This window comes from Protopterus annectens, chromosome 3.part0 (genome assembly GCF_019279795.1).
Source record: "Protopterus annectens isolate FY-2018-M chromosome 3.part0, PAN1.0, whole genome shotgun sequence".
NCBI classification, from domain to species: Eukaryota; Metazoa; Chordata; order Ceratodontiformes; family Protopteridae; genus Protopterus; species Protopterus annectens.
This window is the reverse complement of record NC_056731.1, coordinates 943,093,575-943,116,995: the sequence shown is the minus strand read 5'-3', so window position 1 is coordinate 943,116,995 and position 23,421 is coordinate 943,093,575. Positions and strand designations below refer to the sequence as shown.

Genomic DNA, 23,421 nt, shown 5'->3' with positions numbered 1-23,421 from the left:
GCACACACGCACACCGCAAGCACGCACAAACGCACACTGGTATACACACACACACACACACACACACACACACACACACACAAGCAAATAAGCTAACTCATTTAAGTAGCCACCATGCCAACTATTGATTTCTACATCCCTTGCAAGTCGCTGACAAATCCCAGATTTCAACCTGGGGTTAGTCCTGCAGCAATGATATTTTACTCCTTCCTCCCAGCATAGCAGGGTTAGTCATTATTCACTCAATCCCACACTCTAGAAGGCCTTCCAATCTGGTAGTCACTGAATGAATCCTGAGTAATTTGCGGCACTGTCAGAAGAAAAATCTTTATTCCAATTAGCCATCTAAACAGACCTAGATCTTCCTAGAGAGAAGGTACAGCTGAGGTTTCTAAAAACCCACCCATTTGCATGAAGTCTACAATTTACATTAACTGCAACTTCTTTATTCATTTTCTTAATACATGAAGTGAAATACAGTGGCTTATCTCTGATTCAGTTACCTTACCCCCTGCCATGGCATTCGATTTCTAATGCCCACCACAAATAGACATTTGGGAAGAAAGTAATTTACATTAAACAATGAATCCTCATTAATATTTAAAAATGTGTATGTTGATTGAGCAAAACAATCAATATGCCTGTTGTAAATTCAGCATTTTTCAGAAGACAGAGGCTGGCCGCTGCAATATCCTAAGTGATCGTGAAGAATTTCCACTCTTCCAGAGTTACACAACAAAAATAACAAACATTTAAAAATAATAAACCAAAACAAACTGCACATCAAGAAATAGCAGATGTACAAGTAATTAAGTGATTTCATCGTGTGTGTGTCTGTTATTCCCTGAGAAACAGTCTGCGTCAGGGAGATTAAACAGAAGAATTTGTCCAACTTGCTTTTTGTGCAGCCTGAGGATTCAAAATGCATGCATCTGCCTCTTTGGATCCACAGGCAGCACAAAAAGATTACCTGAAACAGAAATGAGAGTAATATTTAAGGTGAACTGTGCAGGCGTCAGCACATACATGCCCTACACATGCACATGACATTCTCAGACCTTAGAGGAAGCAGAAGATTAAAGAACCAACACACAGGGATTTATTATTATTATTATTAAGTAATAGCACTATATAATAGCAATGATCCACAGGTGGCATTGGACAATGTATATACTCACAGGTGGCTTTGTTTGACAACTTTGGCTTCTCCCTTGTGATCAACAAATACCAGTCATGGGTAAATCCAGCATAAGCCCCACTTAGTCATGGACAAATGCTTACCTGGTTTGCAGACAAAGCAGTTTTATGTCTATGATGCAAACTCTTTGGGGTCAGGAACAAATCAAGTAAATCAGATATCTATGTAGTAAAAGTGAGTGTAGATGTATGTCTGACTTCCAGTATAGACCAAGGGTAAGCAAAGGAAATTAAATAGCTGATAAAGGGAATGGAAAGTTGTAATGAATACTAATACTGGTACTTTAGTACCATTTCTTCTGCTGCTGCTGCACAATGCAGCTAGTACAATGGTTTTCTACCACACTATCACAAACATGGTAAATATTTTATTTACCCTTTTGTTGACTGGATTAATCCCACTAGGCTGTTGGCCCCTTTTCAGGGGAGACCTGAGGTATTACTTTTACTACAAGGGAAAAACAACAAAACTTTCCCTACTGTTTTTTGATAGGTGCCATGGGATGTTTTACATTCACCTAAGTTACCCCCAGCTCAAGATGGGACCTCTGTTTAGTGTCTCATCTGAAGGACAATATAAACAAAGACAGTGGACCCACCCTATGAGATTCCGCCATAACTTTCATAGCTAGGTACTAAGCTAGTTGCTCTTGTTGGCCATTTTAAGCCAAGACAATTTATTTTCCAAAGGTGAGAATCAAACCCTGTATGTTATGTCTGTGAGGTAAACACCTTAACCATTATAACAACATTTCATTGTATAAGCTATACTTTATTATTCACAGAATAGGATAGGCATCTTTAAGGCAGCTTTTTTTTTTTTAACATCAAATGCACCTTTACTGAAATGAGACATTTAAAAATTCTTAGGCATGCTTACCATATCTTCTGGTAAAGAGCACTGGTCAGGTCCTTCAGTCTATAAATAAATGAAAAAAAACTCCATTAGACAAAATTATAAGCTACTAAAACATACACTCATGTTCCCTTTTGACACAGTATGTCACATTTTTTCACAATGTGCTGAAGCACCAAATTAATCACCATCAGTAAATAGCTACTAGGACTAGGAAATACTAAACAGGATGCTCCAGTTTAAGGATACAAAGAAACACTGACCAATCCAAGATGCAATTAATGTGCAAAAATACAGCTTTGGGATATTATTCTGCCAGTATATGTGTATGTATGGAGCTATATTTAAAAATTAGAAGTTATGTACTTACCAAAACTTGGCATCTGTGTTGTCCATTTTCATTCTTCCTCGTGAATGGGGCTAGGATTTGACCCTTGGATCTGACTCGGCCACATTTACAAGACTTCTGATCCTAAACGTGAGTTCCTTCATCTACCCATAATGCTCTATTCCATTCCCAACTCCTCAGATTGAGTTTGCTGCCTTAATGCCCACGGTCTTAGAGGGACAGAACAGATGCAAGAGCAAGAATAAGGCTCAAACCAGGAACATGATGGTTCCTATATCAATATCATCCAAAGATCCTTCTAAGAGTGACAGGGCCAGGGGAATGGCTGGGAGGAAAGGTGAGGAAGAATGAAAATGGACAACACAGATGCCAAGTTATAAGTACATAACTTCTAAATGTGATGTTGTCCTTTTCAATCTTCCTTATGTATTGGTCAGAGTCCCCAGCTATTTAACTCTCAGGAGGCCCTTAAGGAAGGACATGCCAGAGCACTGTTGAACCAAAGGAAGCTCTGCTGCTGGAGGCAATGTCTAATTTGTAATGTTTAACAAAGGTACGAGCCTTAAGTGGCTGCATCGCAGATGTCATCAATGGAAGTTCTTATAGAAAATGCAGATGAAGTAGCCACAGATCTATTGGAATAATCTCTAGGAGGATGAGGCAACTCCAAACCTTTTTGAGAATAAATCAGAGAAATACAATCAGTAATCCATTTGGCCAGAGTAATTTTGGAAACTGCCTGACCTAAATGGTTAGGGGAGAAATATACAAACAGCAGAGCAAATTTTCTGTACTATTTTGTTCTGTGAAGATAAAAATATAATTGCCTGTGAACATCAAGGCGGTACAGCAAACATTCGGCCTTATTAGTAAACGTTGGAAAGAAAACTGATAACTGTATGGACTGGTTAACGTTAGTCTCCGTAGCCACTTTCGGCACAAAGGAAGAGTTGGTTTGAAGGGATACCTTATCTTTATGGAAGACAACATAAGGAGGCCTAGCCAATAAGGCCTGGAGCTTAGATATTCTTTCTGCTGAAATTATAACTACTAAAAAGATTGTTTTTATGTTTTCCACGAGAGAAACTCCAACCATTTGTTCGCTGATTGAAAGGGCTTTTGAGTTAGCCCTTGAAGGACCACTGTCAGATCCCAAGGGGGAGAGGGTTCCTTTATTAGAGGTCTGAGGAGGAAGACTCCCTTCATGAAAGCTTCACATAACCTGGAACATGCCAGAGATAATGGCTCATTTCCATTGTGGACGTTGGATACGGCTATCAATTGATGTTTAATAGTAGGAAAAACTAGCCTCTTCCTTAAAAAGAGTAGTAAGAAAAATAAGAATGGCTGAAGTAGGTGCTGAAAAAGGGTAAATATTTTGCTTGGAAGCCCATATAGAAAATCTCTTCCATTTGCTTCTGTAGACTTTCTTGTTGGAGGCTTTTTGGGAGGCCAAGACAATGTCACGAACCTGAGAAGCAAGCCTGTCACTGGAAGTGGAGAAACCATGCAGTCAACCCAAGTGTGTGGAGATTGGGATGTTGAATTCCTGATGGGTTAGATAAGAGATCCTGAGTGAGCTCTAGTATCCATGGAGTATATCTCAAGTGACACCAGAGAAGGGGGAACCATATCTGTTGAGGCCAGAAGGGGACAATGAGAAGGACTGAGCTCTTCAGCCTGTTGCTTTCTGTAGAAACTTTGGAATCAGAGGAAGAGGAGGATAGGCACAAAGGAGACCCGTGGACCAATCGTGAATCACAGCATCCCTCAGTGACTCGCCCAGAGGTGAGATCAGAGCAAAGTACTTGCTACACTTGTTGTTGAGGGCAATGCAAACAAGTTGCAGCAAGACTGGCCCCAGTGGCTGAAGATCATATTCCCTACTGTCTGACTGAGGGACCACTCATGAGGGATCAGGATAGACCTATTGAGTCCTTCTGCTACCATGTTGGTTTTTCCCGGTATGTGCATTGCAATGAGAAAGCAGTCTGAAGACCCTCACTGGCCTCTCTGCATAACGAGTAGGAACAGGTTCCTCCTTGTTTTTTGATGTACCAGACCACTGACACATTGTCCATGTGGACTGCAACAGTCCCTAAAGAAAGAATGTCCTGAAAGGCTTACACCGTTAGCAGGACTACTGTCATCTCTAGGACACTGATATGCAACTTGGTGTCCAGGGGGGACCAAGTGCCTTGGACCATCTTTCCCAAAAAATGCCCCCCTCCCACCCTGTTGGGAAGTTTCCATGGTCACTGTGGTGACTGGAGGAAGAACTGAGAACAGCCTACCCAGGAACAGGTCACCTGACTGAATTCACCTGTGAATGTGACGTTTGCAGATTGGAGTGGGTCTTATGGGGAATGACTGAGCTTGATAAAGAATGGATCACTGCACTGCCATGTCCGCTGATAGACTCTCATAAAACATCTTGCTAAGGGAACTAGAAGAATGGCAGCTGACATTAACCGAAGAGCTTGTAGTACTAGTTTTGCTGGAGAGGACGGATGAGACAGCAAGGCCTGCACCTGAGTTCTCAATGATATGATGCGATGAAGAGGTAATGATGCCACTTGAGTTGAGTTCCTATAAATTCCAGAGTTTGTGCCGGCATTAGGTTCGATTTGGCATGATTTACTGAGATGCCCAAGTCATTGGAGATCTGGAGCAATTAATCCCTGGCTTGTAAAGTTGATGCCTGGAGGGTGCAGTGAGGAGCCAATAGTCTAGATAGGGAATCACCTGGTATCCTTTGAGTCTCAAGTGAGCTGCCACACCACTGTCATGCATTCGGTGAACACCCTGGGGGTGTGGTCAGCCCAAAGGGCAGTGTCTGAACTGGTAGTGATTGACTCCCAGATAAAAGTGCAGATGAATCCTGGAGTGCCTGTCTATTTTGATGTGATAGTACGCATCCTGGAGATCTATAGAGCACATCCAATCACCCTTGCACAGAACACGCAGGATGGACTGAACCATAACCATTCGGAACTTCAAATTCTTTACAAACTAGTTCAAATTACTTAGATCCACAACTAGACTGAGGTCCCCTACTTTCTTTGGCACTATAAAGAAGTAGGAGTAAGTTCCAAACCCTGTCTGTTTGGGTGGGTACTCCTGGATGACTTTTTTTGTAGCAGCTTTTGTATTTCCCAAGCTGTGTACTCCCCCTGACTGGGTAGAATGTTGGGGAGTTTATTCTTTGGACAAGAGGTGAAAGGGAAAAAGGTATACAGCAACCTCTGGATGTGATTTTTAGCACCCAGGAATTGTTTGCAATATTTGTCCAGGTGTTGAGGTGCAAGGAAAAATAACCCTCGAATGCCTCCAGAGGTGGACAGTTGGGCAACACTTCAGTAGTGGTAATGGGGCCTATTAGAGAGGGAGTCTCTGAAGCTCTGATTTTGTGGACCCCCCTCTGCCTCTGGGGCAACGTCCACCATTGAAATAGTCTCCCCTGGCTCTAGAGGAAGTGTCCCCGTGTGAGTCCTAAAAAGGCCAAAAGATTTCCGGAACAGCATTTTCTTACCACCTCGCTGGTTCCTACAGAATGTGCTTTCAGGGGTAGAAAATTTGATCCGAATGACAAACAGGGTCTTTCCTTCCTGCTTACTCCAGGTAAGCACATCTTTCACTGATGGCCCGAATGAGGAGGAGCCATCAAAGGGAGCATTAAGAAAAGATGCCTTGAAGAATTCCACGAATTCACATAGCCTCATCCAGGCATGTCTCCTAACAGCTATGCCTGAACTGGCTGCTCGCTAAGGACCCTCATCTGATTGGGAGATCAACCTCATCAAGGAAATGGCAATGGACGAAAGAGTAGCCAGTTGAGGAGAAAACTTCTTGAGATCCCCCCACAGGCATGGACTCAGAGAGAGTTTGAAAGCTCCTTGATCAAATCTCTCTGTAGATGCATAAAATGTGCCAGGCAACTTAAATGACCTCAGCATGAATGTATCAGAGGGATACATGTGCTTTCAAATCTGTCCATTGCTCTGGACTCCCTATTCAGTGGATGGACAGAGGAGCTTTGTTCAGCTAGTGCTTTCTTAGTGGCTTCTGCCTCAACTATGGCATCAACGAGGACTCCCTTGCTCCAGTGAGGTCTATCTGAAGGGGGGACTAAAAACTTATCTGGGTGCTTGGGGATTGGTTTGATAGTGTCTGGTTCCTTCCAAGCCCAGCGGAAACCAGGTCAATAAGTTCATCTGATCCCCAAGACATAGATGGGCCAGCCCCACAAGCCTCCAGGAACACTGATTCCTCAGAAGGAGCATGGGAAGACCAGCCATCTTTCTGTTTGAGGATTTCAAGGATGTCTCCAAAAGGAGACATCATCCAGTGGCAATCGGGGGGGGGGGGAATCCTTTTCCCTCATCAAAATCTGTGTCTTCCATGAAAGACTCCATAGGGGAGTATGTGTGCCTCTTCTTACATGATCTCTTCCGAGGTACTGCCTCCATGGAGTGTTCAGGAGAGGTGTCAGAAGAGGGGAGAATCCCTATGGAGAAGTTGTGTGGAGGCCTCCTGGAACTGGATGACCCTTACAAGCAGAAATGACAGGCTCAGAGCTTGGACCTAATAAGGGGCGAGGAGTAGGATCAGAGAGGATGGTTCTCTATGCAAAGTGAAGGCCCTTTCCACTACCTGAAAGGTTGATGGACCCGAGGAAACCACCTCCCACTTCCTCATAGCCGAAGCTGCAACAGAAGGAAGGTTGGGGCCAGTCCCAGATTCGGACCCTGCAGAGAGAATCAGACCAAAGCTGTTCAGGGCTGAGGCAATGAGGGAAAGGGATGGACCCGACAAAGTAAGAGACAAATCCAACTCTTCAGACCTGGCACTGACCTCTCAGATCTGACATCTGCTTTAATCCAAAGGACTTGGAGCAGGGCTGATCAGAGACACAGAGTTGAGGAGGGAAGGTTCCTCAGATACAACACCGAACCTTTCAGGGATCTTCAATACTGGGACTCCGAAACTGCAGGTCAGATTGAAGAAGGACAAAGAACTGGTTGTGCAGGAGCACTCATGGATTCAAGAGGGGATGGAGCTGGGAGAATCCCCACCTGGACCTGACCCCTGAGAAATCTCTGCATCATCCTGTCCATGTCTGCCTCTGTCAAACTCCTCAAAGATCTGGACCAAGCAGTGGACAGGGGCCTTGAATGCTTCCTTGGAGTTTTGAATAAGTGTGATGGCAGGGCTGGAGAAACTAGCTTCAGCATGAATTTGGGCATGCAACCTCTACTGGTCAGATCCATGGGTTTAAGATCCCAGAAGGAAGTGGACGGAGCAGAAGAGCTAACACTATGGGCTGAACAGGTTGGATCCAAGGAATGCTGTGGACCCAAGGATTGGCCACAGGTCTTCGGATCCGAAGCAATTGGATCAGAGAGTTTCTTCAGTTTTTCTGTAGTTTCCGAGGAAACCTTCAGAGATCTCAGAATGGGTCTTTTTCTAGACTCAGAGGGAGGCTACAAAACCTTAGATATTTACGTCCCTAAAGATAAGGGAAAACTTTAACAGGCCACAGTACTAAAAACGGTACTAAAAGGTAGAAGAGAAACTACAGAAAGAAAAAACCTGACATCAGTGAAAAACTGGAGGGAGGAGAGAAAGCAGTTAGAAACTTAATGGTAACCAGAAAAAATAACTACATACATAAGAAAAAAAAGCAGAATAACCCCCAAAATGAACTCTCTTACAGCTAGAGTATCAGATTATTCATCCTATCTTGATGGAAGCAAACGAGATCCAAGGAGTTGGGGATGGAACACAGCATTATGGGTAGAGGGAGGAGCTCGAGTTTAGGATCAGAGGTCTTGGAAATGCCGCTGTGTCAGATCCAAGGATCAGATACTAGACCCATTTGTGAGGAAGAATGAAAATGACAACATTAAATTAAAGGTTAACAATTGATGCCAAGGCAAATGGCAGGAATTTCAAGACAAGAGATTAAAGCATTTTAAAACTTTACTGTCGAACAGTTAACTTTAGACACAGTGACAATGGTTGCACAACAAAAAGAAAGCTGTCCCAGTTAACACTGGAAGCTAAAATACCATTAACAGACACAATACAACTAGAGTACGTATCTGATGAAGGACAACAATACAACTAGAGTACGTATCTGATGAAGGACAGCAAATCTTTACCAGCTCTGCTGAAAGACGCAACAAAGCTCTGAATATGGCCTAGGTGACCAAAGTTTAATTAGTGGCTTGGGAGCCTAAGACAGCAGCTGGGAAGGGTGGGTATGCTCACCCTGCGGGTATGGAACACACCCATCTCCAGACTGCAAAAATCCTAACAGGAATGCAGGCAAGGCTATTAGACACTGTTGTCGCTGTCTGCATGATGGCCACCTCCAGAGAGCACTCATACTGATCTCAACGGGGATGGGATGGGTGGATGATAGCTGACAGGTATGAGGACAAAACACAAAGCCAAAAATGATGGTGAAACATTCTGAAGGAAATATAACTAATGGGCATTAACTGAAAAGGTCACGAACAGGGGAAATATAACTAATGGGCATTAACCGAAAAGGTCACGAAAAGGGAGCTGATTTGGGTAATAGTATACTCGAGATATTTACTTAAAACAGTAACAAAAATCAAACTAATACACTCTTAACTTGACACAAAGGAAATAGCTCATGCCATGGAAAATATTAGACATAAAACTTAAACAGAAAAAAATATTTATATCTTACAAATTAACACACTTGCAGTTCTTGTCAGTATTAACCTTAACTTATAAAAAGCAATAAAAGAGTATTGTAGCAACAAAACAAATGGATGCCTTAGCTACATCTTTTAGAAAACAGTAAACAAAATGTTACATTTATTTGTACTGTTAGCCCCAGTAATATAAATTGGAAATTTTCACTAACTCTCAAATTTTTCAGCCACCAAAATCTGTGATTACATGATCAATTCAGTTAATATCTGTATAATACAAATCACAACATTTATTCATTCATTCTATGATTACTTAGTCTAAATCAAAGTTTCAGATGAGCGACCGCCTATCCTGGAACATACTATGTTGTAAGGCAGAGGATCTATTCCAGGATGGGACACTATACCATCCCATCAAAGGGTGCATAAACATATGCATGCACATGCGAACACTGACAGTATATTAATCTAGTCACTTTTGGAGGAATGACAGTTCAGTTCCATGTGCAATCACTTTCTTTTTTGCAATCAGCAGTCATAAGTGCAGATCACAAAAAATAAATAAATAAAAATTACTTATAACTAACTACTTGCAAAAGTATTAAAAACTAAAAAAAAAGTGTTTTTCCAAGGGGCAAGACTCTCCTGCACCCTTCATATACCTCCTAGTAACATGCACCAACCCCCAATACTGCTGTATCTCAGAGAAAAGAGAACTTTCATAATACTGCAATCTCAAAATTTTACAAAGATGGAAACATAAAATACTGATCACAAGTAAATGTTTTTATCACTGGTGTGTTAATTCTAAGCCTGACACTATTGATTCACCTATGACACATCTTTGGCTTGATGAAGGAACCCAAACTACCCAGCAGAAATCCACATGGACAAAGAAGGCGTGCAGAATCTGTACAGAAAGATCCTAAGCTGAGAACCAAACTGGAGAACAAAGTGTTGTAAAGCAGGAATGCTAACCTGTCTGTTGGTGTGCGGCAGAACTGTAACGTTCAATGCATGTACCATATTTTTAAATATAGTCATAGAACTGATGAGGAAAATATCTTGTGGTTTACAGAAAGAAAATGTACATTCTGCATTCAAATGTTCATTCATGGTTTTGTTCTCCTTCACAACATAATTCAGTAGCAAATGTGATCTGTACAACCAATATTATTTAGTAAGAGATGCTGGAGACTGAATCATCACCATATCAAACCAAAAGTCAAAGATGACCTTCCCAAAAACATGATGTTAGAGTTATATGCATGTAACTCACACAAAACATGTATTTCTGCATTTTGTGAGTGGTGAAATAGTCACTAAAGTGAAGTCATTATTGCAAATGTTTTTTGAAAAAAATGGACCATCCACAGTGAGATATTATTCACTGATTGCTGGGCAATAAAAGACACCAATGCAGCTGGTACAGCAATAGGCAGAGAAAATGAATTGCGCAGATGGTATTTCAATGAGCAAAAACAAAATAAAATACAAACCATTCCATAGCAAGTAATGCTGACACCATGTTCAGTTTCCAGACACAGGTTCTAACACTCTTGGAAGACATGCTAGTGGATAAGACATCAAAGTCATGAGGCCTTGGAATCCATGAGGCAAGAGACAAGACATTGTTTCTTCATAGTTTTACATACAAATGCTAAGACTTACCACATCTACCAGAAAAAGGCTACAAGCCTACAGACCTTTGCATCATCCGGGACAAGACTATGGATCACCAAACAGGCTGTGGCCTGCTTGTCTTCTTGGGATTGGTGCTAACATTTTGCTTCTGGTGAGAGAAGAAGCAAAGGAGTATTGTATCCCAACAGAGTGAAGCTGTGCTGAGACAGCATTAGTAGTAGCAGTTCATGTGACTCTCCTCTTTTCATCATTCTTGACAAGCTAATTCTTTTTCAGTAAATACTGCTTGATTTTTTCTAACTTCAGAATATCTGCCTAAATACTTAATTCTTAAATTTTCAGGGTCTATGTATTAATTTCCCCTCGAGTGTTTGGCAGTGCTCTGTACAGACTCAGACACCTTGAGTGACATTTTTCCTTAAAAACACAATTGAAATTTCTCCAATACCTAGTTGCACACAGGACAACTAGTTTGCAGTGACAAGCACTGTCCACATAGTTGCAAACCAGACACTCCTGATATTCTCACTTCAACTGTCTAATGAATAAAAAAGGGTCTGTTGCCATGGATATGAACTTTCCTACTGTCTCCGTTACCGGCTTGGTGGACATGGGCATCCTAAGGCAATGCAGAAATCGCCTCATGTTTACTGACCATCAGTTAATTTTCAAACAAACTGATATGGTATGTGAGAGATGTATTTACACAATGTCACTGGAGGCAAAGCTCTCACATAAAAGTACTCAATGTCAATAAGGTTGTCAGTAGTATACATGCTGCACTCATCATGCACAATTCAAAGCAGACATACAGACCCACATATTCTGAGGCACTTACATGTAACCTTTCTAAACCACAAAGACCTCCACGACAAAGTACACATAAACACCCTCAGCAGCCCAAAATGTGCTCTTTCAAAACAACACCCACATCATCACAGAGCTACAGCTCATAGAGCCTCGACCTCTAAGCCCATAAGGAAAGTCACCACATAATCCAACATTCTAGTCACTGGAGACTCCATCGTGGCACACACGGATGTCCCTCTCACCAGGCTGTGTAAGGAGAAAGTTACAGTCAGTTGCTAATCAGGGGCTAGGATCCACCACATTACATGCCACATTACGCATGAACTCAGGTCACTAGACCACAATTATCAATATGACTCAGTCACAGTCCATGTGGGAGTAAATGACCTGAGATGTACCCCTCCCTAGACTATATGAAGAGAGACATCATGGTGCTCTCAGAATGTGTGTCTCAGGCTGGTATGAGCCTAGCATTGAGAAGCAATTTACCTTCTCCAAGGATGATGCCACAATACAAACAAAAGATAATTGACTTTAGTAATTGGCTTAGTTTCTGGTGTCATTCTAAGGGGGTGCAATATTTGTCAGCATGGAAGGAGATGACCATGCTGCTTTGTCAGAGATGGTCTGCACCTCTCCCCTCTGGGCTTTCGAATATTAACTAAAACACTGTCTTCCCCCATAGTGCCTTTTTTAGGCAATGCCAAACTGAAAGTATCTCTGACATAGCAAATCAAAACCAAGAAAATCTAAAGGTATTACTGCTCAATGCTAGGAGTCTAAACAAAAAACTCCACTCCCTAGAAGCTCTCTTTACCCTAGAGAATGCTGATCTCTGAGAGGTCACTGAGACATGGTTTAAAACCACGGAGAGCACACCAACAGTGCACAGTTATAATGCCTTCCACACATTTAGGCCAGCTATTTCACAGGCAGGGACTAAAGGTGGAGGTGTCTCGATTTACCTCAAAAATAAATATACTTCAAGGCTGATCAAACAGGACAATGCACTTGAGCTGCTCCATTTTCAAATCACCACAGGTAAAATCCAATACCACTTCCTTGCAAGATACAGGTTCCCCCCTCTATGACCCAGGAAACCCATACCATGTACTTAAACTTTTAACCCAATTCCAGTGCAACTTTGACAGCTGGATGGGAAACCAGAAATTCATCCCAGGCTTGGCACCTATGTCTCTGATGGATACAGGTAACCTGTAAATGGTTCATCTCTCAGGCCCATGCTTACACTAATCAAGGGTAGCAGAACTTATCAAAGATTTGGGATGCATGGCTAGGCTTAAAAAGGCCCTTTTGGTCAATAGCCTAGTAAACACCTATGAACATCCCAAGACACATTTACTCAAGTACATTACTTCTTAAAGGTATACTGCATTGATGAGACCCTTTTCCAGCACTACAGCTTCTTTTACTCTGCTGCTAAGATTGGCTTTTCCACTTGTTCTCCTGAAAGTATCCTCATGAATTTCTTCCCTATTGAGCTTCCATTCTTAAAGATGCATCACCTTCCTGTACATCCAGCCATGCCGAGTCTTAGTCACTGCTTCCCATTAGAAGTGGCGTGGGGAAGTATTCTGTCCTAGTATTTGCCAACTGCATAGGCTGCTCTGCCTAATTTTGTTTATAGGGTCATAGGTTCATAGATTAGTACTAGGCTAACTGCCCTTCTGGGTCATTTTAAGCCTAGCCAATTACCCCATGAAAGAATCAAACCCTGTACCTTGTGTCTGTAAGGCAAACACCTTAACCATTATGCCATCCTCAGAAGAATCAATATATCTGCACTGTTTGCAATTATAGCAGGGATATGTTCCAACTGCTCCTTTAACGGTAATAGATGAAGAATGTTCCCCTATTTCCAACATAGGTTTTACACTAGCTACTTTTTTATAAATAAACATAGGATGATCACCAGCTACCTTAGTTAGGTCTCTATTACCAATGATGACTTTCCAGTTCCTACTAATAGCTTTTCTGATCTCATACGAATCAGTGCAGATGGGGATAGAAAAGGTTAACTTATTTGTATTTAACTTGAGAATGTTGGTTGCATTGCTGTTAGTGTTCTGAAGAAGTTTGTGTGATTAAAGCAAATGAAAGTACTAAACTTTATTTTGTTGGTGTGAGCAGTCATTTATTTGTTCTCACTTCACGTATTTTTATTTTATAATATTTCCCAGTTGTTACAGTACATTCTTGGCAGTTACAGGGTATGTTGAAAATATGTAGGAAAAAAATCAATATTGTGGCATAAAACTGAATTTCTTTTTTTAGTTATGATTTTTAAAAAAAATATGACATGTCTCAGATCATGTAAAACCCCATGGCTTTTGGGGGCCTAGCAGCTCCCGGACCCCTGACTTAATTCAGTTACTTCCACCACAGTTGTCACAGTACAGTTTACCCATGTGGACAGGATGCAGGAAGAAGATGGAGTATGTCAAAATGTTAGAAAAGTAGAAAAAAGTAGTCTGGATGTTGCAGGGAGGGAAGGATGGGGGAGCTGGGGGGGGGCATTGGGGGATGTGAGTGGAGAATGGAGGGGGAGCACTACAAAGAGCTTCATCTAAGGTCATCCCTGAATGTATCTTGTAGAAACAGCAACACAGGTATTTCATTACTTGCTAGTGATTGTTATTTCTATGCCACGGCAAGGCTAGCCACCCAGCACTGTAAACCTTGGCTCTAGACAATTGTCAATGTTGGTGACACCCTGATCCATGAGCAAAATGTGATAAATGGGTTACAGATGGATGGCAGTGATCTTGGAGTGAAAATAATAAAAGCTGTATGGTGGTCCAGGAGGAGTTGCTCATTCGCAAAAACAAATTTAAATAAATGTGTTTAAGTAATTTCACATGAACTTGCAAAATTATGAGCTTCAGTACATGAATTGCAAGAATGGGTGCACTCAGTCTTCACTTCTTCTCTTAAAGGTGGTGTGCCTGAGGTTTTGTGTTCTGAGGTATGATTAAGTCAAGAAGTAGTGAATTAAGAAGAAAATTACCAGTACAGCAGAGTATCTAAGGGCTGTGTGTTTTTTGTATTAGACAGTATTAATATGACACCTTTTGTCTGTGATTTTAATATTGCTTTAGAGATTAAGGAGCTTAGTTGGCAAGTATTTTTAAATGCTGATGTTTCTCCAGGTTGAAATGGGACTTCAAATGTGAAATGTCTTTTAAATAATAGAAACCACTACTAAATAATGGTTTATATGTTGTGCTCTTTTAATGCTTTGTCATTTATGGGATAATTAACCAATTATTTAATTATATGGTTAACTTATTTGTATTTAAATTGAGAATGTTGGTTGCATTGCTGTTAGTGTTCTGAAGAAGTTCGTGTGATTAAAGCAAATGAAAGTACTAAACTTGATTTTGTTGGTGTAAGCAGTCATTTATTTGTTCTCACTTTGAGTATTTTTATTTTATTTATTCAGTTTTCATGTAGTTGCAGTGTTTTGTTATTTTATTATAACTAAGAAATATTAAACCGGGGGGGTCTGGGGAGGCAACTAGGCCACCACATGCCATGGAGTTATAGATGCCCTGAAGTGCATTTCAGAGATTATCCAGTCATGGCCTCAACAAACGCCTTTAGTAAAGTAAAAAATGCAGTTCTATTCTTTTTTCTTTTAACGAAGAAATAAGTTTTGCATGACAAAATGGCAGTTCACAATAAAATGAGAAGATAAAAGCTGGTCAGGACATAGAAATCATATCTAGGAACAGCGCTTGCCTCCCTAACCCCTAAAAAAACAATAGACATCTTCTGTGTATCCCTCTAGTTTTTAGATAGGGGTGAAGGCCATAGTCATATTTCAAAAGGCTGCTGTTGCACATACACAGCACGCCATCTTAGACTTGGAAAAGGCATCATCTTCTGTGTATCACTCTGTCAGACTGGGCTGAAACTGAAAGAGTAAACAGAAAACAATAACATATCTGTTGCTGTTAGACATATAAATAGCATGCCTCCTAACCTTTATCCAAAAATATAGCCGTTTACTTACAATTAAACATCAGATGTGTACGCAAAGTGAAAAAATAACGATCAAAGTAATGTATACCAACATGTTGCTCCCGAATAGTACACTGTCCCTAGACAAGCGTTACCCTCTATGCATACCTCAGAGGTTTGTGAGGAAAGTTAAAGAAATAATGACCGAGTCTACTTTAACTGAAAGACCACTTACCCGACTTTTAAATTGCTGAGACAAAAGCACCGCAACTCTACTTTAACGAACAGTTACATCACCGACAAAAAACTACAGGTAAGTAACAGCTTGGCCGCACCACAACAAAACACAAAATGTAACGACATGAAGCCCACCCATGTGGGGGGCTTCACCCCTCTATGTGGGGGGCTGCCCTCCCAACTAAATATACCAACTCTGAGATCGCACTACAGTGGGGAAAGAGGCAAAATTCATCATGGTGGCCAAGTGGTTACTTACCTGTAGTTTTGTGTCGGTGATGTAACTGTTCGTTGAAGTGGAGTTTCAGTGCATTGTCTCTGTGAGTTAAAAATCGGGTAAGTGGTCTTTTGGTTATCGAAAGTAGACCCATAATGACCATATGGTTCACTCTCCACATGCTATAGAAACTTTCAGTGCACACCTCTACAGTTTGATTGTGAGGAAAATTAAAGAATAAATAACTTGCACCATTTGCAGCCATGCATACAAGCTACACTAAACGTCTGTGCACACTTCTTAGGAGGACCAGTTTTTAAGAACAGATGAGGTTTATGACAGAGGCCACTATTAAGCCTACATCAAATTCCACTTATATAGCCTGGGTGGTGGGTCCTGCCAGGCCCCCAGAACTTCCAAGGGTCTGGCTATTTTGTGATACATTTTGTGTCTTATTTATTAAAGACCATGACTTGCAAATCGTTCATTTTTTTACTGTTACCCAGCAGAGTTATGCAAGTGTCTGGCAGTATTGTGGATCCACAGATAAAAGTCAGTGATATTATTTTATTTTGCACACATATGCACTGACATCACCCTTAAAAGCCGTGTCTATCATGAAATACACTGCGTTTTCACACATGTACATTCACGGAATGACACTGGCCCTGACAAGCCAAGCCTATCACAATATGTACTGATTTCTGGCAATCTCCAAAAACCTCCTCACAACTCAGTCAAAACCTAAAATAATAGTTCCGCTGACCGGTACAATAAAGGTTGTCCTCCACAGATGTTCTGATAGTATTCCAATAATGAGAACCACGAGCCACAGCCAAGGAAATTTTAATAAATAAAATAAAAATAACCACACCAAACATAAAAAATGAAAACTGAACAGATTTAATAACTATCTAAAATTATCGGAATATGTATGAATATATATATATATATATGTGTATGTATACATTATATATATATATATATATATATATATATATATATATATATATTTATATATATTCATACATATTCCGATAATTTTAGATTATTATTATTTACTTTTAATTTTTAGCTTTATACCTTCCCTGAATTCGAATAACAATAATTATTTATTATTTTTTACTTATATATTTATATATATATATATATATATATATATATATATATATATATATATATACACACAATTGGTTGCATATATTCCTTTGTAAGAGCTGGTCAGTTAGACAATTTCAATTATAATATTTATGTGTCCTTTCTTAATAAGATGTTATTGTGTCTAGTGTGTTTAACAAGTGACATCAGCTTTCTTGAGATGCATACTAAACTACATGTTGTGACAACGAATGAACGACTACAAAAGATACACATGCATATTTATTTATTTTATTGCTATGACAATTTATTGCTATGACAATTAATTAAAATGGGATGAATGGGTATTTAAACAAATAGCTAATTGAATTGTAGTTGATTCTGAGGAAGTCTCGAGATACGAGACGAAAGCGCGCTAAATCTGTTCAGTTTTCATTTTTTATGTTTGGTATGGTTATTTTTATTTTATTTATTAAAATTTCCTTGGCTGTGGCTCGTGGTTCTCATTATTGGAATACTATCGGAACATCTGTGGAGGACAACCTTTATTGTACTGGTCAGCGGAACTATGTACTGATTTCTCTCACACACACACTGCACTCTTACTTACAAGCAAACCTCAGGAATGCCAATTTACCTATGTCATGTCGGACATGTTGGTGGAAACCATAGCACATTGATAAATTCACACCAGAAATGGGGAGGATATGGAGACTCCTCACAGAAGCAGCCACAGATGGCAAGATTACATACTGCGACCACGCTCAGTAACTTTTATATACATCCTGCTTTTGCCAGACCACCAAAAATAGTTACATATCAGGTCAGTGTTGATGCTTGTGATAGGAAAGTGAATGAAATTATGGTCAGCTTGTTATTCAAATAACACACAACCTTCCACCCCTCATACACAAAAGTTCAGCAAAAACAATACATTTAGCTCCACTCCTTCCATCCCAGATCATTGACTGCTGTTTAATAGTGATCAAACAACAAGGATAAGTCACTTGTTTTGAGAGAGAGTCTCTATACCCATCAATGACAGCCATTTTACTGAATGTACAAACCTCACATATAAGTGTGATAAAAAATATTAATGGTTACATTAATAAAGCATTTACTCATTTCATACAAATGTACAACAGCCTTGCGAAGTCAGACTAGTGACTATTTAAATAGGGCAAATGACAAGTTACTTTCATTCACGGAGAGCATCCACACCCACCAAACAGTATAGCCACTTCTGTGTGCACTTCAGGTATCTCATCATGATAACAAAATGATGGCTATGTAATGCATCTTAGCTTTCCTCCTAAAAATAGCAGCCACACATTAAAGTATTCCAAGTTGCTTCACACAAATCGCATTAATTACATAAAGCAAGACTAATGTGCAAACAGACGTTGGTCATTTCCTTACAAACGTAGCCCCAGAAAAATCTTCAAACAAATCCCATTAGTCTTAAAATGTCAGAATAATGAGCAAACACACTACACTACAGTACTTGTGGACATGTATCTGAAACAAGGTGTGTTCCATATTTCCCCAATCGTTTTGAGTTGAGGAGTCCACAATTTCTCTCAGATTTAATTAAGATCCACGTCAGAAATTTATAAGCTCTTCCATTTTTTCCACTCAGTCCTACGCAGCATGCCTTCTCTTTTGACCATCGCAGCTTTTTCATCCTCTGCTCATTGGCTACACCTTAATCACAGACACATACTGGCACTACAAGAGTACAGTTTAAGGGGGCACATCAGCAAATCAAGACAGCCTGCAATTCAAAGCAAAAAATCGGGCTGTACCATGAAAATTGACACATTTGAGAAGTATGTACAGCATTTTCTTTCTGCGGAGCCACTTTTCTATCAACGGGGACTCTTTTACTCAAACAGGGAAAGAAACTGGGAAATGCCTCCCTAGCTGAGTGATACCCTAAATGGCTGCCTAGGTCATCTATGCTCAAGGCTGGCCACTGGTACACTGGCTGCAGACCATCTACAACTCATTAAATGTGAGCAGTTGCAAGCTTTTTGTACTCAAGCGACAACAAACACAAAATACAACTCAAGTCAGTATACTCAAGCAACTGCAGCTCAAGTTACGGTTGCTCCAAGCAACTGCCTGCACATCCCCCCCCCCCAAGAGTCATGAATCCAGCATTCCCTGTACATTTGTTCTGAGGCAAGTAAATCTTATGCAATTTGGTCTCCACAATGATGTCTGATAAATGTAAATTTCTCTGTATGCATCATCTGTGATGACTCCTAATGAACAAACTTAAAGACGGAGTCCAGTCTTGTAAAAGTGTTCAGTTAAAGTGCCAACAAATGGCGTAAAAGCAAGTAGTTTTACAAGCAAGGAATATATGAATTCTCTTAATTCTTGACAGTCACAGTCACAAACTTCATAATAAAAGTTTTCAGCATTAATGTGAGACCAAAGGGAAGCTAACTGAAGTAAAGAGATCCTAATATAAACTTGAGGCATCTGTGGGCATCTTTTATTTCATGTTCATCAGTTCAGCATCATCATTCATGAAGATGGAATTAGATGGTGTGTGGGGGGGGGGGGGGGAGTAAATCATGTCTTTAAACAATCTTATTCACTTCTATGAGATTCATAACAGGTCTGCAAGTATCCTGTGGAAACATACAGACACGTATACATACATACACACACACACACACACACGTGACGCACACACACACACACACACACACACACACACACACACACACACACACACACGCACGCACATGTACGAGCACACACGTGCACGCACATGCATGCACACAAAGACTGTTCATTACAGTTGTTTCCTTTTGATGGAAGCTTGGTCTACTGTCTTTTTATGAAACAGAATGTAGAGATACAGTTTGTGGCTTTTAGAAAACACTTCCACTGCACACTCTCGACTCACAGTCTTCTGTATATTTCTGCCTGGGAAGTGGCACACCTTAACAACTGAAAATATTTCTTCCCATAATTCCATGAATAGATGTAAAGAGTGGAAAAGGAAAATGAGGATACCTGGAAACTCTGAAGATTTGTAGGAAAAGATATGTTTGTTTGCTTGGGGAAGGAGAAGGTGCCTATTTCCTATTCTTATCAGTTTGGTCTTGTGGCGTTCAAAAGAAATACTTAATGGCAACCAGTTGGTAGTATAGGTAGTGTAGTTTTTGTGAAATTGCCAGGTATATAAAATATTGCTTTCAGTCCAAACTAATTCGCAGGAGTTCACTGGAGTAGCAAGAATAACAGATTTGATGTCTTTAGAATATATTTCAGGTAGCAGCCAGGAATGGCATGTAAGCACTATACAGATGCATTAGCAATCATACTTCTAGTAAATGCATCACAAGCTACCTAGCTACATATTTTCTTAGCTTGCTTGCAGTCTTCCAATTTACCAAGTTGTCCTTGGTGCACCTTAAGGAAGGGTATTCAAGAATTATGACATCTCGTCCAAGATACATTTCTGATAAAACTGGGATGTCACTGAGGGCATCAATACTATGACATGCATTTGAAAGGACACAGCAGTACCACACACAAGATTGTGCTAGACCATTTCTCTATACCTGCTGCCATTAAACATGGTTGAAATGGAAATGGCAGCCATTCAGGACAGATGGCCAGAAGCAGGGCTGAAAAGTAATTATTGCAGCTTTCTCGCTTATTATTTTGTGGAGCCAGTGACATTCCCTGACAAGTTTGCACACACCAGTAAGACAGTAAATGGAATTTGTGCATGCTAGATCCATTTTCTAGGCTATCACAGCATACACAAAGGATGGTAGTCATAGATTTGTATCAGTCTCCAGGAAGTCGAGCTGTGTAGTGCTGTTGAGAAACTTTTTCTGTGTCTTTTGAGCCAGCCACAGGACTGGCTCTGAGATCCTGAAGAATAATGCATGTGGTACAGCCCAACACAACTTGCACCTTCCTTAGATCTTTGTGACAGACAAGCATCCATTGTTCACATACACTACAAAACTTGTACCTTCCTCGGATCTTTGTAGCAGGCATGCATCCCTGGTTCACATCCACTGAGTTAAGAATATGCAGACATGACATCGTCATGCTGACAAACAGAAAAGCAATACAAACTAGGTAAAACAAAAAAAACAGCTAGCAATGTCAAGCAGTCCGTAAAATTGATCAAACAACCATTTAATGAGCACTTTCGAAGGAGTCAATGCCCCAACTTCTTCAGACAAAGCAAGACTAAAAACCAACACCTTTATATACATATCAATCAACCAATACTATTAATCATTCAATTTGTGCTTAATTGATACTTATTTACCATGACTCACTTAACTTTAAAATTTACACCATTTTTAAAAGGAATACTTTAGTGTAAAATTAATTTTAAAATCCAATAATATTTTATGTGAACAATTAGGCTACAGTGTGGATGTCAGAATACTCTTAACAAAACCTCACAGAAACAGTGTACAATATACAATATTAACTGTCAAAATTAAAACGTTGTACATTTTTAAAAGCATGCGCATTAACATTTATAAAATACGCCAGGAGTATATTTATATGTACAAAAAAATTAATAATATAGGTCATAATTAATGAGAATTATTCAATATATTCTCATATTTAAGACATAAATATAAATATAAAAATATAAAATGTACTATACATAACAAATAGGCATTAATTCCTTAACATCTCTACCTAATAAGTGCTTTCAACTATAAGATGTTTAAGGGAGACATATTCATTAAGGCCTGGTGAAATATGGGCTGCAGTACGTATTTGTCACATTAGTTCGCTTTCTTCGAGTTTAAGTTGCCAGGGGCCACCCCTTAATTCACTTTCCACTTGATGTATAACAGTGTATTGAAACTTATGGGTAGGATTGTCAACTATATGCTTAGCTAATACGTTAGTGGTCTCCTTCTTACTAATACAATATTGATGTTCGTAAATCCTTTGTTTTATTTTTCGTTCGGTCTTACCAATATAATACGATTGGCATGCTTCACAGCATGCCACATATACAACACCTTTGGATTCACAATTAAACTTACCCTTAATTGTATAGGTATTATCCCTTATAGTCACTTGGTTACCCATTTTGATAAACTTACATTGTTGGCACGAGCCACATTTCTGCATTCCAATCCCAGTATTAATTTGTTTCTCTTTTTTTATTTTCTAGTAAACATTTCAAATTGGGACCTCTTCTAAATGTAAATCTGGGATTATTGCCTACAATTTTTTTCAGGCTATTGTCCTCCAAAATAACTGCCCAATTTTATTTAGAATTTCTCTAATTATCTTGTAGTCTAGGGAGTAAGTAAACATAAAGCTCAAACCCAAATTATAGGTTGAGCCTTCTGTATTATCTTCATGCTGACAACATCTTCTTTTTTGGGCAGATACCCTCTTGGGAATTTTCTGTTGTAAATTTGAATCTTGTACTACTTAAAGAGCAAAGTAGCAATGCTACCACTGTCTTATTTGACTAGCTCCTGTTGCATGATCTGGCATAGTGGTTTGATTGAAAGTAGCTGCAACGGAGTCAATCACTTTACAGTATCAGGGTCATCAGAGTCCATTGCATTTGCCTGTTCTGATGACAGGTCAGTTTCAGAAGCTTTTCACTCCCTTCTTTGGCCAGTGTGACTGCTCTTCTCTTGCATCTCATGACAAGCTTCTGGATGCAACATTTATAGGCCTTGCTGTTGAGTTTCTCATGGTAACACAGGCATCTATTAATAAGGTGTGCCTGCTTACTCAGTCAGGCAGTAGCCTGGCAAGTGTTTCATTCTTTTCTAGGTAAGACTATCCCACAGCTCCCTGTATGACCTTGTCTTGTACAGTTCACTCCTCTTTCTTCTTGCTTGCCACTAGCAATGCTCTCTGTTGCTTAAGGGCATCCAAATTGCCATCTGTTAAATCACTTTTAAAGCAGGTACAGATCGGTTTCCATGTATTCCTGTTTACATTGCCTACAGCTGCCTCTTTGTGACACTGCTGAATCAATGTGGGGTGGTTTTCTTATGTTACTGTTGTGGGTTTTGCATCTGTGACCCAAGATCCTCACTGATAAAACACTTGACATTTTAAACAATGTCAAAAACAAGCACAGAATTTTCACCCAGTCAACAGGCAATGTTCCCCTTGTTACCTGGACTTTTCCTTTAAACTTACAGTCCAGTAAAACCTAAACAAGGGGATTACTTGCAATACAAACCCTTTCAAACATTTTCCACTAGAAAATCTACCACTATCTTCATTATGTTCTCCAACTTTATCTCCTATAGTATATGTATTTACACATGTATGAAAAAAATGTGAGAAATACAGC

General features: G+C 39.9%; 1 protein-coding gene across 1 annotated transcript in view; it reads right to left on the bottom strand.

Moving 5' to 3' along the window:
* The window catches only part of KDM1B (lysine demethylase 1B), a 1,151,880-nt gene that overhangs the window by 826,017 nt on the left and 302,442 nt on the right, over positions 1–23,421 (bottom strand). Inside the window, exon 7 of the mRNA XM_044065274.1 lies at positions 2,078–2,116. Within this exon, the coding sequence (XP_043921209.1) occupies positions 2,078–2,116 (39 nt within the window). The remainder of the gene's footprint in view (positions 1–2,077; positions 2,117–23,421) is intronic.